This window comes from Perna viridis, chromosome 5 (genome assembly GCF_037379345.1).
Source record: "Perna viridis isolate PV_CMFRI_1.1 ecotype Kerala chromosome 5, ASM3737934v1, whole genome shotgun sequence".
In the NCBI taxonomy this organism is placed as follows: Eukaryota; Metazoa; Mollusca; class Bivalvia; order Mytilida; family Mytilidae; genus Perna; species Perna viridis.
Genome location: NC_142449.1, coordinates 8,137,657 through 8,153,931, shown reverse-complemented (window position 1 = coordinate 8,153,931; position 16,275 = coordinate 8,137,657). Strand labels below are relative to the sequence as shown.

The 16,275-nt window shown below is 36.3% G+C and overlaps 2 protein-coding genes across 11 annotated transcripts in view; one reads left to right on the top strand and one right to left on the bottom strand.

Moving 5' to 3' along the window:
* Positions 1-588: 588 nt before the first annotated feature.
* On the bottom strand, positions 589-1,755 carry LOC148615826 (uncharacterized). Its single transcript, XM_088581704.1, has one exon. It carries the CDS (start codon positions 1,753-1,755, stop codon positions 589-591), a length of 1,167 nt encoding a protein of 388 aa, XP_088437830.1.
* A 6,777-nt stretch (positions 1,756-8,532) lies between these two features.
* LOC148615825 (ATP-dependent chromatin remodeler CHD8-like) overlaps positions 8,533-16,275 on the top strand; it is a 45,519-nt gene continuing 37,776 nt past the window's right edge. For all 10 annotated transcript variants that reach the window (XM_088582462.1, XM_088582469.1, XM_088582466.1 and 7 more), the window contains exons 1-4: positions 8,533-8,640; positions 11,086-13,230; positions 13,748-14,259; positions 15,679-15,799. In XM_088582462.1, the coding sequence (XP_088438588.1) occupies positions 11,197-13,230; positions 13,748-14,259; positions 15,679-15,799 (2,667 nt within the window). In that variant the 5' untranslated portion in view covers positions 8,533-8,640; positions 11,086-11,196. The remainder of the gene's footprint in view (positions 8,641-11,085; positions 13,231-13,747; positions 14,260-15,678; positions 15,800-16,275) is intronic.

The window sequence follows — 16,275 nt, the reverse complement described above, 5'->3', positions numbered from 1 at the left end:
GGGCCGTGGCCAAAAAATCAACTTTTTTTACACGACTGCAAAAAAAATTAATCACATGTTTCATTGGAATAATTTCAATGAAAATAATTTATAATAGATTCATCAACAAAACTTTAGATCGCTAAGAAGCTTTGAGTTTGATATCAGAATGTCGCAAAATAAAACGTTATTATTATAAGAAATGACGGGCAACAAATGGGACCAGAAACTTGCTTTTTTTTTTAATTATGGCCAATAACTTGAGTAAAAATGGATGGATCTCATATAGATATTAAAGGAATACTGGGATTGATTTTTGGGTTTGTGACTTGAGCCAAGTAGGAACAAGAGGCCAGAAACAATTTTATTTTTTTTATTACTCGATAATTATTTCAGCAAAATAAATCGCTTTACAATTGTACCCCAAATGTCATACATCAACACTTGCCCCCAAATCGTCATGGTTCGCCCTCTGTGGTAATATTAAGCCGCGCCCGGCGAAGCATTTTAAAAAATTCAAGGTCACGGATGTCCCTGCAACCACTAAATTTTAACATTTTTAAAGTAAAATGGGATTTTATAAAATAAGTACTTACTTATAATTGTAAGCTAACTGAATGGTCTTACAAATCCACGTAGATAATGTTTTTGCTGATCTTTAACATTAGTCTTAGCTCTACTACTACGTGTTCTTTGTAAATAAATGTGTAAAATTCCGATAGGACAAAGTAGTTTACAAGTAGTATCAATAGGCAATGAAGGTATAACTATTGGCTCTGAAACTCTATTAAGATTCTGATTTTTGGCTAAAAAAGCTGGATCAGTTAGAAGAGTGATAGAAGATTTATCGCTATTGAACCGTAGATATGAATCAGAAGTAGACAGAGGATGTATTTCACTTCTTCTCCTACCTGAAGCTAATGCCAGTAGAAAACAACATTTATATGACAAAAATTTGATATCTACTTCTTCAGCTGGTTCAAAAGGAAAGGTTTTTAAAGGAGATAAAACCAAACTTAAATTCCAGGAAGGAATTAAAACCTTCTGTCTAGGACGTTCAAGAGTAAAATTCTTAACTAAAAGAGAAATGTACTCATTACTACCAAAATCCAGACCACCAGACAAGTGGATAGTTCTGGAAATAGAACGATAACGATAACCTTTAATTGAGGAAGGAGACAATTTTTCATCTTCAAAAAGGTAGATATGAAATTCACCTAACTGCTGAACAGTAATTTTGAGAGGATCAATTTCCTTCTCACTACTCCAACTACTGAAGATTGTCCACTTAGCATCGTATACGATGTTGGTAGAGTCTCTGACTGCTCGTTCAGAAAAGCCTCTCTCCTTGAAACTATCCCTGAGAGAAGCCACGCGAAAAGATGTAGATTCTCTGGATTGGGATGAAGAATATTGCCCTTGAACTGGGAAAGAAGATTGTGTCTTACCGGTAGTAAGAGTGGACGAGCACAAGACAGTTGAAGAAGATCTGGATACCAAGCTTGCTTGCACCAAGCTGGAGCAATAAGAATGATCAGACATTGCTCCGAAGCAATCTTCCGAAGAACTGCTGACAGAAATCTGAATGGAGGGAATGCATATCCGAACATTCCTTCCCAAGGAAAACTCATGGCGTCTACTGCATAAGCTTCTGGGTCCGGGACAGGAGACACGAACACCTGAAGTTTGAAGTTGAGACTTGTTGCAAATAGGTCTACATAAGGAGACCCCCAATGAAGAGTTATTGCTTGAAATACTGACTGGAGAAGTTCCCATTCTGTATTCACTGGGGCTAGAGTTCTCGAAAGAGAGTCTGCTAAGACATTGAGTTTCCCTGGAAAATGACGAACTACTATCTGAAGCTGAAGTTGATTGCAAAAAAGAAGAATTTCTAATGCAAGAAGAAATAGCTTGAAACAATTAGTTCCCCCTTGGTTTTTTAAGTAAGCAACAACCGTCGTATTGTCGGATGCAAGAACAAGAGACTTGATTTGTAGAATATGCTGAAAATGAGAGATTGCCAGAAGAACTGCTTTCATTTCTAGAAAATTGATGTATTCTTTCAGTAAGTCTGGGCTCCAGACCCCTGATACTGAATGACCTTCCAGATACGTCCCCCAACCGAGGTTGGAGGCATCTGTGAATAGAATCTGATTGGGAACTGGAAAGGACAGAAGCTGGCCTTTCAAAACATTCTCCTGAACAGTTCACCATAAAAGGTGGGGAGACAATTCCTGAAGAAAAATTGGAATTTGATATTCCCAATTCTGAGAAGATGGGAGCCAATGTTGAAGTAGATAAAATAAGAGAGGTCGAATGTGTAGTCGACCAAGTGGAACAACATCTGCTAAAGAGTACAAGAGACCTAGTAGCTGAGAAAATTGGCGAGCAGAAACTGTTTCCTGAGAAAGAAACTGATGAATGTTTAAGCTGAGGTTCTGAAATGTTTCCTGAGGAGGTAGAACTAGTCCTAGATGAGTTAGGTAATGTTCTCCCAGAAAAGTAAAGTCCTGAGAAGGAATCAAATCTGACTTTTTCCAAGAAATTATGAACCCCAGGGAAAAAAACAGTTTGATGACAAGATCTGTGTTTACGAGGAGCTTTTCCTCAGAAAGGTCTTTCAACAGAGAATCGTCTAGATAAGAATGAATCTGAAATAAGCGTCTATCAAATCCAGGGAAGTGGTCCACATACCTGGAAGTATTGAAGCTCTGATAGAACGATTGGTCTCCATCTTGAAATGGGGAACAACCAGATAAAGGTTGAGAATGGACAGGTCGATGACTTGTCTCGTTCCTCCTGTTTTCTTTGGAACAAGGAAAATCCGAGAATAGAAACCTGGATCTATTGATGATACAGGAACTTCCTCTATTGCTTTATATGTCAAAAGACAATCTATCTCTGCTGACAGAAGAGATATTTTTTGCAGATTAGTCGTGTTGGACATAGGAATAGGAACTGGTGAAAGAGGTGGTAGTTATTGAATTTTAGAGTTAACCCCCCCCCCCAAAAAAAAAATTACTGACAATACCCAACAATCTGAGGTAATATCTTTCCATTTTGACAGAAAATGAGTTAACCTCCCCCGTTTAGTAACGGTTTTCTTAGAACCACCTTTCATACTGCCCTCAATGAAAACCTTCCTTCTCTTTTCTGTAGAAGAACCACCTCTCTTAGAATTATTTCCCGAGAGAGAAACGTTCACCTTTACTAGTGCTGGAGTATGATTAAGCTGTTTCTGAATCTCGACAAGAGGAAGACCAAAAAGTTTGTCATCCAATGGAGATTTTAACAACGAATCCTTCAGGCTGCCTGAAACTCTAGCTTTATCTAGAATCTCGGATCTTTTGGATAAAGTAAAATTTGGCAAACTTCCCATAAGTAAAAGCTGAGAAGAGCCTAGAGCTTTATCAACCAGAAGTAAAAATGGTTTTACTTCAGAACGAAAAGCAAGATCTTTCAGTAAGGAGGCTACAGCAGACAAATGATGTTCTGCTGTACCTAGTACACGAGAAGCATTTCTAAGAAGATTCTCAATTTTAGACCAGACAGACTGAGAAAGATGCAGTCCATCTACAGGCTTTAAATTAATTGAAGAAGAAAAAGCTTTATCACAAGACGGAACCAACTTACCCAAAGTGGAATTGAAAATATCATAATCCCTAGATCGGAAATGATCATTAAAGGAAGTTATACCAAAACCACTTACCTTGGAAAAATGAGACTATGACACCTTAATTAATAATTTGAAGAGAACATGTGGACATGTGATTGGATTCTGGGAAACTAGTATGAGACTTAGGTAGGTCATTAGACATACCACAAGAAACTTCAAAAGTTGAAGTGAGTCTCTTAGGTTTAGAAGGTGACTGAAATGGCACCTTATTGACATCTCTCATAATAGAGTAAACTGAATCTCTAAGATCCTTCAAAGTAGAAGGAGTATCCTCACTTTCAGCAGCCTTGTTGGAATTGGTAGGAGACCGATCAATAACAGAATGAGCAGTATTACAAACCGAAACATTCTGAGGAACCTGATCCCTAATTTCACCTTCTTCACCAGATGAAAAATTACCTTCCTGACTACCTGGGGCCACTGAAAAGCTTTCCTCATCATCACTATCCTCATGTTCACTATCAGAGTTGTGAACTGTAGGAAGTGGAGTCATAGAGGAGCTAGGTGTGGGTTGGTTGGTATTTTTCTCCAAAGCTGTGAGACGATTGGAGAAAGCAACAAACTCCAAAGATATGGATTGACGAAAGTCATCTACAACACTCTCAAACCCATCTAATGAGGAGGGGGAAGAGTTAATGACCTGATTAGACTGACACCTAACAGAAGAGGTAGGTGCAGTTGCAGGTATAGTAACACCTCTAGAAAGCACTGCTACAGAAGGAGCAGGGGTTGACAAACTAGGTGTGGAACTTTGAGGACCAATAGGTCCAAAGTTGTTACCATAAGGCCAGAAACCTGGAAAAACCTGACCAGGAAAACCTAGATAAGGGTATGTCTGAGGCCAGGGATGTCTTGACCAAGACATGGGGTTATTGGCCGAGGAGGGCAAAGTAACACCACAGTAAGACACTGGAGGCCTTGAACCAGGTAAATTTAGACCCATAGAAACACCAAGGGTACAGGAAACTGAACCCGTGGTGTCTACTGGCCTAGATACTGTAAGAGTTACCGTACTCATAGTAGGGATTACTCTATTACTATCCACAGAACCTACAACCGGGGCCTGTGGAATAGTAGTGTTAGTCACCGAAGTTAAAACGTCGGTTGATTGACTAGACACATATGGAGTAACCACCTGAATATCGTAAGGTAACGACCCATCCAAAAAACATCATTGCCAGTAATGGCTTGAAATGGGCTATTAACATTGAACTCCATAATAAAGTATCAATATAGAAAAATAATAAATATATAAAAGAAAATTCCTAAAAAAAGGGATTTCTAATATTACAAAATTTCAATATTATTCACAATATAATTTACCACATGTGTCTTCTTGCGCAGGTGGAAATTAAATGGATGAATAAAGGGTAGATGGCTACTATTAGGTCATCCCATTGGATGATATTTTTTAGATAGGGGATTCCGCCTGCTTGACCTGCGCAGATGGACTTACTCTGAATTTATGATGGTAACGTATTTATTGTAATAAAATCAAAAGAACATTAAACAGGAACTGATTTCACAGAGAAGCACAAAAACCGGGAGTTTTACAAGCAATGCAATCGATTAAACTGAAGTTTCAACCAAACTTAAAAGATTTTACATTTATTTTCAATTTGAATTTAAACCGTTTTGGGATCGAGTATTTTTATTCCAGAAAACAAGAAGTGGACGAGTCTAAAAGTGAAGCATTGAATTTCACTTGTTTCATTGAGGATTTACTTTCGCCACGAAACGCATATATCAAAGAGTAATCAAGGCCATTCAAGGGAACCAAGATTCTAGAGGAAATCAAAATAATGTAATCAAGGGACAAAAACCTGACCTAGAAAACAGACATACACAACAAAGAACATAAAATAAACAAAATAATACATACAAAGTAACAAAAGTCAATGAGCATCTCTGACTCCAATAAAACCGGGAGCATGGATGAGGTGCACCAGTAGGGTAAGCGTCTTCCGCTTTTCTACAAATACCCGCCGAGTTGCTCATAAAAAGTCAAGTCCGGGTAGACAAAAGAGGAAAGGAAAACTATAACACGTTGAACAAGTCATTGTTCATTGTGCAGATGGATACACCGTTCACGACGCGAGCTCATGACGACGACCATAAAACTTCTGAAGTGATGTCCAATCTAGTAGCAACATAACCCTGTCCTAGAAGCCTAATTATAAGAAGTCTAGCACGATACCCAAAAGTTTGCGTAGTTACTGCAAGCTCTGGGATAACGTATGAGTTGTGATATAAACACTCCATACGCAGGTGCTGAAGGGATGTTGCTACAGATGAAAGGAAAATTGACAATTCTGAATGAAAAGACATCGAGTTTGTCGTATATTTTGGTCAATAGTTTTTTTTTTTACCATAGATCTCTAAGTTTAGGTCAAGATATGAGGCTGACTTCAAATTGTCATATCCTTTTTCTCAAGTTCTTTGGGGTTAGAAGCAATGTATCAAATCCCAGAAACTAGGATTGTTTAAAGATAATAGTCATTTATATAGCAGAAATTTAGTTTGTTTGTTTTTTTTGGGGGTTTAACGTCCGAGCAGCAATATTTCAGCTATATTCGGACAATGAACATGAAATTGATGATTAAATGAACATGAAATGACGATGACAAAGGGATAGGACACAAGGACAATGGGGTCGACAAATTTTGATTGCCACTGGAAATAGGGAGAGGTGGGTAGGGTCGGGCAATTTAGCCTCCTGTGGCGGAGCCCTATGGTTCCTACTACGGGAGAATACCACAGTAGGGTTCTTTAACGTGCGAGGAACGTGGCATCTTTCCCAACACGGTGCATCACTATGGTTTGCGGTCAGGTTTTCCGTATTATGGCCTGACAACCCCAGCATGTAACACGCCAGGGGTACCCCATTCCACCACCTGGGGCACACATCCCAGTTGCTCTGTGGGCAGAGCTCCCTAGCCCCCGGCTAGGGTTCTGAGCACTATTTAGTCGCCTTTTACGACAAGCTTAGCGCTGCTGCAGGCACTATTCTTTTAACACACGGACCTGCACGGGGTTGCAGAAACTGAGATTAAAAGGTCTAGCTAAACGATGTTCCTTCAGCTATAAAGTCAGCCTCAATAAAAAATCCCAGCATTTTTAAAATATCTTCTTCTGTATATTTGGAAGATGATTTGAAATTATTTTTACAAAGTATGAGAAAACTCTACCAAGAAGTATATATTCGTATCTGGTGTACCATCTTCTTGAGTAACAACGCATTTACATAACGATTATCTAATCAAAATTATTCTAAGTGCTTTTCACAAATAACCCATATTATAAAAATGCACACAATAAAACGAAATACAATCAAAAAGTTGAAAAAGGTATTAGTAAATTAATTACTCCTATGTACAGGTTTAATAGATACAAGAATTGACCTTGAAAGTTGATAGCATACAGATTTGATTTTAAGGTTAAGATAAATTGTTACTTTAAAGTAGAATTGAAATGAAAGTTAATTAGAGATGAACTGATGTAAAATTACGATTATAATGATAATAATAATAAAACCAATTTTAAGAGAACAGTCATGGATAAAAAACAAGCATCTCATATATAAAAAATATTATCTATGTCAAAATTATGATCACAGTCCTACATTTTTTTAAAGAGAGAGTGATTGTTCTTTGTATAAATGGACTGGAAAGTCGTTCCAGAGTGTAGCACCAGCTCGATAAAAGCGCTGTTCACCATTTATATTAGACCATCGTTACCTGACCTAAGTAATTTACCGGGTGTGTGGTTTAATCAGTTCTTCCAGGTACTTATGTGCTCTTCCGTGTAATTACTTAAAACAAAAATTAAAATTTTAAAATGAGGTTTATATTGCATGGGAAGCCATCAAGTTGTATCAAGTTAGTGAAAGTGTACTTCCTAGAAATGCCCGTACGTATGTGTCGAGTGCTCCTTCATCGACAACAACGGTGGATCCACGATTTTGAGGTATATAAGTGGAAATAAAGGTCGAATGAAATGAGACAAGACAATTTAGGGGCAGTATTTGTGTTAAATTAAGATTTCATGCATGTTAATTCCCCACCTTTTTTTTGGGGGGGGGTATGTATAAGCCGGGTCCGTCAACGTTGAAACCGCACCTGGGCAGATGTACATGTAAATCATATTACTGGTGGTTAATAATTTTCCATGTCTATTAAGCTGTGATTATTTCCATGATTTCTAAATGTGCTTAAAAAACTAAAAACGAAATTAACACAACTTAATTAATTAACTTGTATAGGGACATAATTCTTAAATAGTTCTTGCTTACAATGAGTTGTTGTCAAATTTGCCAAAGATAAAACCATTGGGTTATTTTGATTTTGGTGAAAAAAAAATGTATCGTGATTATTTAGAAAACGAAATTTTAATAATCAAAAACGATAATCGGATGTGTAGTTCATGAAATATTGCATTACTGAACAACTATTTCAAGATATATCTAATAAAAATATACTAATAAAAAGAACAACATTTTAATCTAATTTCATGGAAGAAATATCAGCTTATTAAATTTCTTCGTACAACGAAAAATCATAATGAAGGTACATAATTTCATCCGGGCATTCCTCTTACTGATTGCTATTGTGATTGGCTATTGTCACAAGCACCTGGTCAACGCTTGCTACAGACAAATATTTTGATTGGTTAATAACATCAAAGGCGAAAACCTAATGAATGCCATTGTTTTAGCCAGTATGACAGTCATTCTTCCCTGTATCAAGAAAGTTATTACAAAGAAAGATTTTTAAAGTAATTAAAATAAACTATAGATGATCATTTCTCTGCCATATTATGAAAAATTTTCAAAACAAAATTTGATATCAATTTTATAACAACCAATGAAAACGTCCGATACAAAATTGGAATTCTTTCACACGACTGCATGATGTTGAGGTTGTAAGCGGTCTAAATCAACAAAATCATCTTGTACTTAATTTTGAAATTTTGACATTATATGACAGGTAGGACACTAAAATTTTGTGAATTTTATTCGCTGTTTATTCTTAATTGCATTAGCGTACATTTTTTCTATCGATTTTTTCCAACACCCCCGGGAAGGGTCCCATTCAGTTGGCTTCTGTTCAATAATTTCTTAAAAACTACAAATAGAAATGGCGTTCAAAGGCAACTTTTCTTTGTGTCACTTCTCAGTGAAGTATGTCCATAATTGCTGTACTTTGTTGTTGTTTAGGTATGAAAAACAGACGAATTGAAGCTTTTCTTTCGGTTTGTTTTCATTTTGCTTCCTTGCACGTGTTTTGAACCGAAAATAAGAAATTTCCCTAATAATGGCCTCACTTCAGGAATAACAAAGGATGTTCCACGGCTTTTTCAACATTTAAAAAATCCAGTGTGTACATTTAAACTTTTAGGTTGTGAAAATATGGTTGTATTGGTGTTGACTGATGTAATCTTATTAGTGATGGTTTCATAGAACAGATTTTAGTTTTTACTTTGAATGGGGCTCCATTAAGGATTCTACTAATTTGATTGTAGTTATTATATATATCTCTTAAATGAAACAGGAAAAAAATAGTGAGATATATGAAGAGAATGAGAAACATATTTATGTCTAAAGATATGATATTAATAAGACATTTCTGAATGATCACAATGTCAGTTATATCTTGTCATGAAAGTTTATTTTTTCTATCACAGCCAAACTTTAATGAATTTCATAGTTTAATGTAGAATTAGTCATAAAGAAGGAATAGAAATGATAATAACATATTTGTAAATTCATTTGTTTCTTAATGAACAATAAAATATGTCACAACCTACCAATAATAAAAAACATGGGTGCTTGCAGTATTTTCTAGTCTAGCATACAGATTTTAAGTATTGTGATCTTGAAAGGCTCAATCATTCATGTCTAATTAGATCTTGTTTGAGTTATAATCTCCACCAGAAGTGGTTAACCAACTTGGTGAAGCTCAAGGGTTGAAATACAAAAATCAACTATATTCATTGGAGAAATCTTGTAATCCCCTCGAGACTGAAGGAGAATCTATATTTTTCTGTCATGTTAAAAAAGCTACATGTACATGTACAATGCTTATTTTTGAGTTGGTACCTGGGACGCTGAATTTGAATATTACACAAATTTTACTAGCCTAGGCATGAAGCCATTTGATTAAATCTAAGACTGATACTCTTATGTTCAGTTAGACATTTGGGCATACATGTATAATTAACTTCAAAATACAGTAAAATATCTGATGGGTTGGATATGATCTGCCATTAAAACAATATTACATGCCAATCTTTCGACCTACAAATTAAAATGATACATATATATATTGCTTGTGTCCATCTCAGTAGACTACACATTATTAACCTACTCAAAAGTTGTATGATTTTGTGTTGCAATGTTTGGCTTGGCTCTGAAGACGTAACTCTGGATGTCACTTTTTTTATATTTAGATTTTTCTACAAAAAAATCTGAATATGAAAAAATGCAACCTTCAGAAATACTTGTTTGCAGCTATATTTGGCTTAATGGAAATGGAAGCAAGCTATTTGTCATCGAGTTAAAGGACATTACTTAAAGCAGAATATGTGGGGTATTGTAATTTTAGCTGTTTATTTGTACATGTAAGGCTCCATTGAGTAAGTCAGAATAAGGTTAAATCAGAGATATTGAATACTGTTTTTGAATATCAGTCTGAGTCATTGAGTATTTTTTAGCCCTAATAAATAAATTCTGTAATCTAACTTATTAATCAATGTTTAGCTAGAAAATGTTGGCTGATGGGCATTGCTGCATGGTAATACAAACAAGAATTTGTACCTCAAGGTGTCATAACACTGAAGTAAGGCTAGGATTGATTTTTGGGTTGTGACTTGATTTATGAAAATTCCTGCCACATTTTTCAATCAGATTTCAGATATCCTATGGTTTTTGAGTTACAAAGGGTCAAAGGGGCCCTCCTAAAAAACCATCATTATTGTTTATCCGAATTCAAACTTTTTTTTATTGGATTCCTTATTAAAATCACTACCTGCATTTTAAAATCAGATTACAGATATCTCTCATGGTTTTTCAAGTTGCAAGGGTCAAAGGGACCACACTCCATAAAAATCAAGTTTTTTATGTTTGGTCTGGTCTTGAAAATTTTTATTTTAATTTCAAATTTTGTGCTGTTTAGTGTACAAACCAGTTGTGTCCGAAGTCCATATGCTTAAATGTGTCAAAAACTAATATTGTGTTACCACTTGCCCTAACTGTTCAGGATTCGACCACTGAAGTTGTGTCATGCTGCACACTGCAAAGCTTTTATTTCAATTAGAATTTGCCTAGGGGAAATAAAAAGAGCAGTTAAATTTTACAATAAACCATTTAGAATGCAGAAGCATCTACATTTAAAATGATAATTATCTGATTGTTTTCTTATGTTCTATTATAGGTGCTTTTGCTGGGCTCAGCTGCACCATTACAAAATAACTCAGGAGACAATGAAGAAAGTTTAAAGTACTAATTGTAAAGCTGAACCTGCTGGCTGTTTCCAGTGGGTACAATGGCAGACGGCAGTATGCTTAGTTTGTTTGACAGTGATGGAGGATTTTTGGATGAACTGACAGTTGATAACAATATTGCAGGTGCTCCAATGATGGATGCTGGAAATGCTGCTGGTGGGATGATGGGTCAGAACAACATGCAGATGAACCAAGTAATGAACTCACAGCCACAGCAACCACAGATGTATAATCAGCAGATGGGTACCATGCCTCCAAATCAATTTAATAGTATACAGATGCAACCTACAAACATGCCACAACAAAATCAGTTCATGACAAATAATTTCAGTCAAGGTCAATTTAACACAAACAAGTTGCATCATTTTGGAGGTCCAGTTCAACAACAACAGCAACAACCTGGGGCTGCTCCCCAAATTATGCTTCTTCAACAAAATCCACAACAACAGCCCCAGATGCAGGTTGTAGGCACTAACATGCCACAATCATCTGGGTTTCCTAATTATGGAGGTATGACATCCGCTACAGGGCCAAGGTTGCCAAACCCTCACCAGCAACAAGTAGGAATGCAACAGAATGTGCCAAGAATGTGGAATCAGAATGGACCCAGCCAGTTTGTGCAACAACAAATGCCAAACCAACAGACTCAAATACAAGGCATGCCACACCAGATGTCTGGAAATGGCCTTCAGACAACCTACCTCACACAGCCATCTTATGCCTTACAAGAAGACAATAATATTCCACAGAATCGCTATCCTGTCAGTATGACCTCAACACCAAATGCAAATGCGTTTATGCAAGGAATGAAGTCTCCACCAAGTAATATGAGACCTAACGTGCCAATGTCTAGTCCTAATAACATTGGAAATGCACATGTAAGCAATATCAATCAGAGCCCAAGGCCTTCACAACAAATGATGATCAATAGAAATTCATCATTTCAGACCCAGCAAAATATAAATTCTGGGAATATACCAAACTTTAGTGCTAGTCAACCTCAGCAAACGTTCCAAAACAACTTTAATGTACCAAATGTTCCAAATGTTGGCCAAATAAATGCTGGTAATGCAAGTGTACCAAATAGCTCATTCCAACAACAGTTTACATTTCAGCATCAAAAGCAGCAAGTACAGAATCAAAATTCTGTTCAAGGAGGAATGCAAATGTCTCAGAATGTTAATGATAGTGTGAATGTGGTGCCATTCCAGAATACTAGTCCCAATCAGACTGTGCAATTCCGGCCTGGATATGCGGGTGCTCCTCAACGTACTAACACTCCTACTGCCTCTCCAAGGCCTTCGCCATCACCAGCTCGTACTCCTGATCAAAACACTTCTCCTAATTCTCAGGGAAATCAACTTGTCTCGCCTACACTTGTAACCAGTAGAGGAAATACACCTGCTGCTTCAAGTCCATTTCACCCTTCAAGCACAAATTCAACAAGTCAATCTCAGCTTCCTGTTGGGATCAGCAATAGTGGTAATGTTCCAGTCAATAGTTCACAAAGCATTGTAGGACCTAATCAAGGGATCTCCATAAGTGTGAATGCCAATGTAAATAATGTCAGTCAAATGAGTCCCAACGTTTCACAGGCGAAAAATGTTAATGTAGAAGTGTATCAACTCCAGCAACAAATACAGCAACTACATAATCAACCTCAGACTCAGCAAACCCAACAACAAATGTTAGATTTACAAGAAAGAGTAAGGACATTGAGGGCCCAACAGGAATTGAATAATCAGAGACAAAAACAACAACCTCAGCCACAACAGTTTCAACAGTATCAGCCTGCAATACAGCCTGCCCCTGCTGGCCAACAGCAGCCTGCTATCATACAAGTCCAACAGGCTCAGATGCAGCCCAGACAGCAGATAGTGCAAATACAACAACCATTCCCTAACCAACAACAACAGCCTATCCAAGCGCAAGGCCAACCTTCTCAAGGTCAAAGGATCCTACTTGTGTCAAACAATGCAGGAGGGCAGCCACAGCGATTCTTCCAGGCTACATCGCAGGCTCAGGGACCACAGTTCCAACAACAGCCTCAGCAACAAAAAGTTCTTTTCATACAGGTATTACAAGACAAAACCTTTGTGGATATATATTGATAGTATTATATTTCAATTTTAATCTTTGAATTTTGGGTTTCTGTTATTTCTGTTTTTTGGAATGGAACATTTCTTTTCAAATTAAACCAGCATTGAAGAATAATATTTGATTACATCATAAGTGGAATATTTGTGTATGTCAGGTAATTTGTACCCTTAAAAGCCCTCTGTACCCCAAATTTCTAATGTTGAATGGGGGGGGGGCATGAACCCCCATGGCAAAAACTAGTGGGTATGCTGGTACACTGGGCATAAGACTAGCAGCTGAAGGCATAGACTGAAGGTGCTACAAAGTCACATCAAATGGTAAATGTTGAACTGTTGACTTAGTTACATGAAATTTTATTCTTATTCATTAAAGAGTTACGAGTGCATGTGGTAAGGGGTGAATTTGCTTAAAAAAGCATTTTGGCTCATTGAGTTGCTCTTTCAGATATATATCTTGAGCATTCTTGAATATTTTTTTCTACTTCTTTTGCAGCAACAGCCCCAAGTTGGTCAACAAATACGTCTGGTAACCCCAGCTCAGCCACAACAAATACAACAAAACTCGATGCCACAAGTTTCATTGCCAGTGAACACTGGTAATGTACCTATGTCTGTTGTACAGTTACAACTGCCACAAAAAACTGATGCCATTCAGCAGCCACTGCTCCCGAAAGTTGACACTGATGGTGAGGATAAATCTGTACAGAAGGTCAAAGCACAAGAAAAAGCTAATCAGATAGTAGCAGAGGCTGTTGCTAAAGCTCAGGCTGCAGGCAATACAGCCATTCCAAAGGTGATAACACCTCCACCTATTCCTTCTACCGTTGGTGATGCTGAGGCCCCAGGAGATGGAGAGGAAAGTGGAAAAAAGAAATCTCCAAAGAAAAAGAAAAAGGCAAGAGTCTCTAAAACCCCCAAGGAGAAGAAGGAAACAGATACTGATGGAGAAGTCAAAGAGAAGAAGCCAAAACAGGAGAAACCAAAGTCTGCAAAAAAGAAGAAAAAGTAAGTGCTATTACATGGATGCAATATTTTTACTTGATTTTTTGTTTACTTAAAATTTTGGTTTTCAGACAAAGGCTAGCATTGAAAATGTCTTAACATACATAGAGAGCATGGATTATACATGTATATTCAATATATTTATACATGTACTGTGAGTAAACATTAAAGTTGGCTTGAAGCTACATGTATTCTTTCTGTTTTACCTGTCTACAATATATACTGTATTCTGTTTCTTTTTCATGCTTCCTACTAAGTCTTTGCTGTTGCACCTTTTATTTTTTTAATTGGTTGAAATTTATTTCAACACATTTCAATAATTCAATATGTGACAGTGAATAGTTAAACAAGGATTACATGAAGAATATACATGTATTGTAAAGTTACAGTTATAAGACAGGACAGTCACACCTGGATAAACACCTGTGAACATCTTCAGGTTTCTGGGTCAGTAAGGTAGTTAACTCAATTAATATTGACAATCAAGGTCTGATTTATGTTGTCATGTTCTTTACATTTTTCTGTGGTTATGCATGAGGTCATGCAGTACAGGTAATCTACAGGTAAAAAGACATGATTACTTACAGATGTGAATACTTTTTTCTGTGGTTAAAAAGAAAGCCTTTAGGTGCAATAAAACTAAGACTACTTGTATCTACATCTAAAATTAGCATTTATGGTATATGCCTTGTTTGAAATCTTGATGTTACTATTGTACAATAATTTAATTTTAGAAGTAACACAGTTTCTGATTGGATCCAAATTTCATTAAACATCTCAAATTTTGTAATGACTATGATGCCATCAAACTTTTTTTAATGATTTACTGGTTGAATTTTGGTACTAAAATTAAATTATAAGGAATTACTGTTATGTTTTTTTGGTCTGTTTGAATTAACCTCAATGCACGTGGTACAAACTTTCAAGTTTGTTTGTTTGTTGGGGTTTAACGTCCAAGCAGCAATATGTCAGCTATATTCAGACGATCAAACTTTCAAAAAACTTTTAAAAAAACTTGCTATGCAGGTTGTTTAGTGTGCACCATGTGATTGAGGTTATTTTAAATAGACTGAAAAAATATTACAGTCATTCCTTAAATGTATATGTACATAGATTGTGTCATCTTTTCTTATGTTTTTTTTTTTTCATTTTAAGCTTAAAGGAGTCTGGAGTACAGGTCAATAAAATCAACTAAACTAAGATAAATTAAAAGTATCAAAGCAGTCTATGATTTATATTAGTGTAGTACAAGTTTGAGGCCAAAAATGTCCTTATGAAAAGAGTGATGAGCCTAAAATCCAAATACTTTAGCCTGGTTTAGATAGAATCTTGTGATAATAGTATTGTTATGTTGTAAGAAATTAACTGAAAACTGTTAATGCCGAAAGTTTTAAGTGGATTAAGACATAACACATTTTTCAGACCACCTGCCACTTTCTTGAAAAGTCGGAGGCGAAAGAGACGTGCATCATCGGAAGGTTCTGACATGGAAATAAAGATCACACCACCTCCATCTCCTGAAAATGATGAGGATGGTGTTCAGGTAACAAATACGAATTGTCTTCTTTCAAGTTCTTTAAAGATGTGCTATATTTAACAAATGACTGATCAACAATTTCAGCAAAATGGTGAATTGATGGAAGCTCATTTTCAGTGAAAAAAGAATTATTTTTTATCCTTATTTAGATGCAGTTATAGAAAAAAATTATTTAGTGTGCTGTACTGAATTTTTTTATTCTATTCTTTGTAGGTGTTATAATTCTATCTATTGTCAGTTCTATTAATGTGCTTAGGTAATACATCCAGAATTTGACTGAACTCAACTAAAACATTGCTTCACATTTACATTAATTATGAGGTCTAAATGTTATGTTTCTAATGCAACTACAATTTCACCTGTAAAAAAGTTGATCTTAATGAGGTCTTCAGAATAGACTATTGTAGTGAATGAACAAATCCGATTGTCATAATAACAATAAGAAAATAGAAATCGTAAGTTGCATAGTTCAGAGAGTTTGT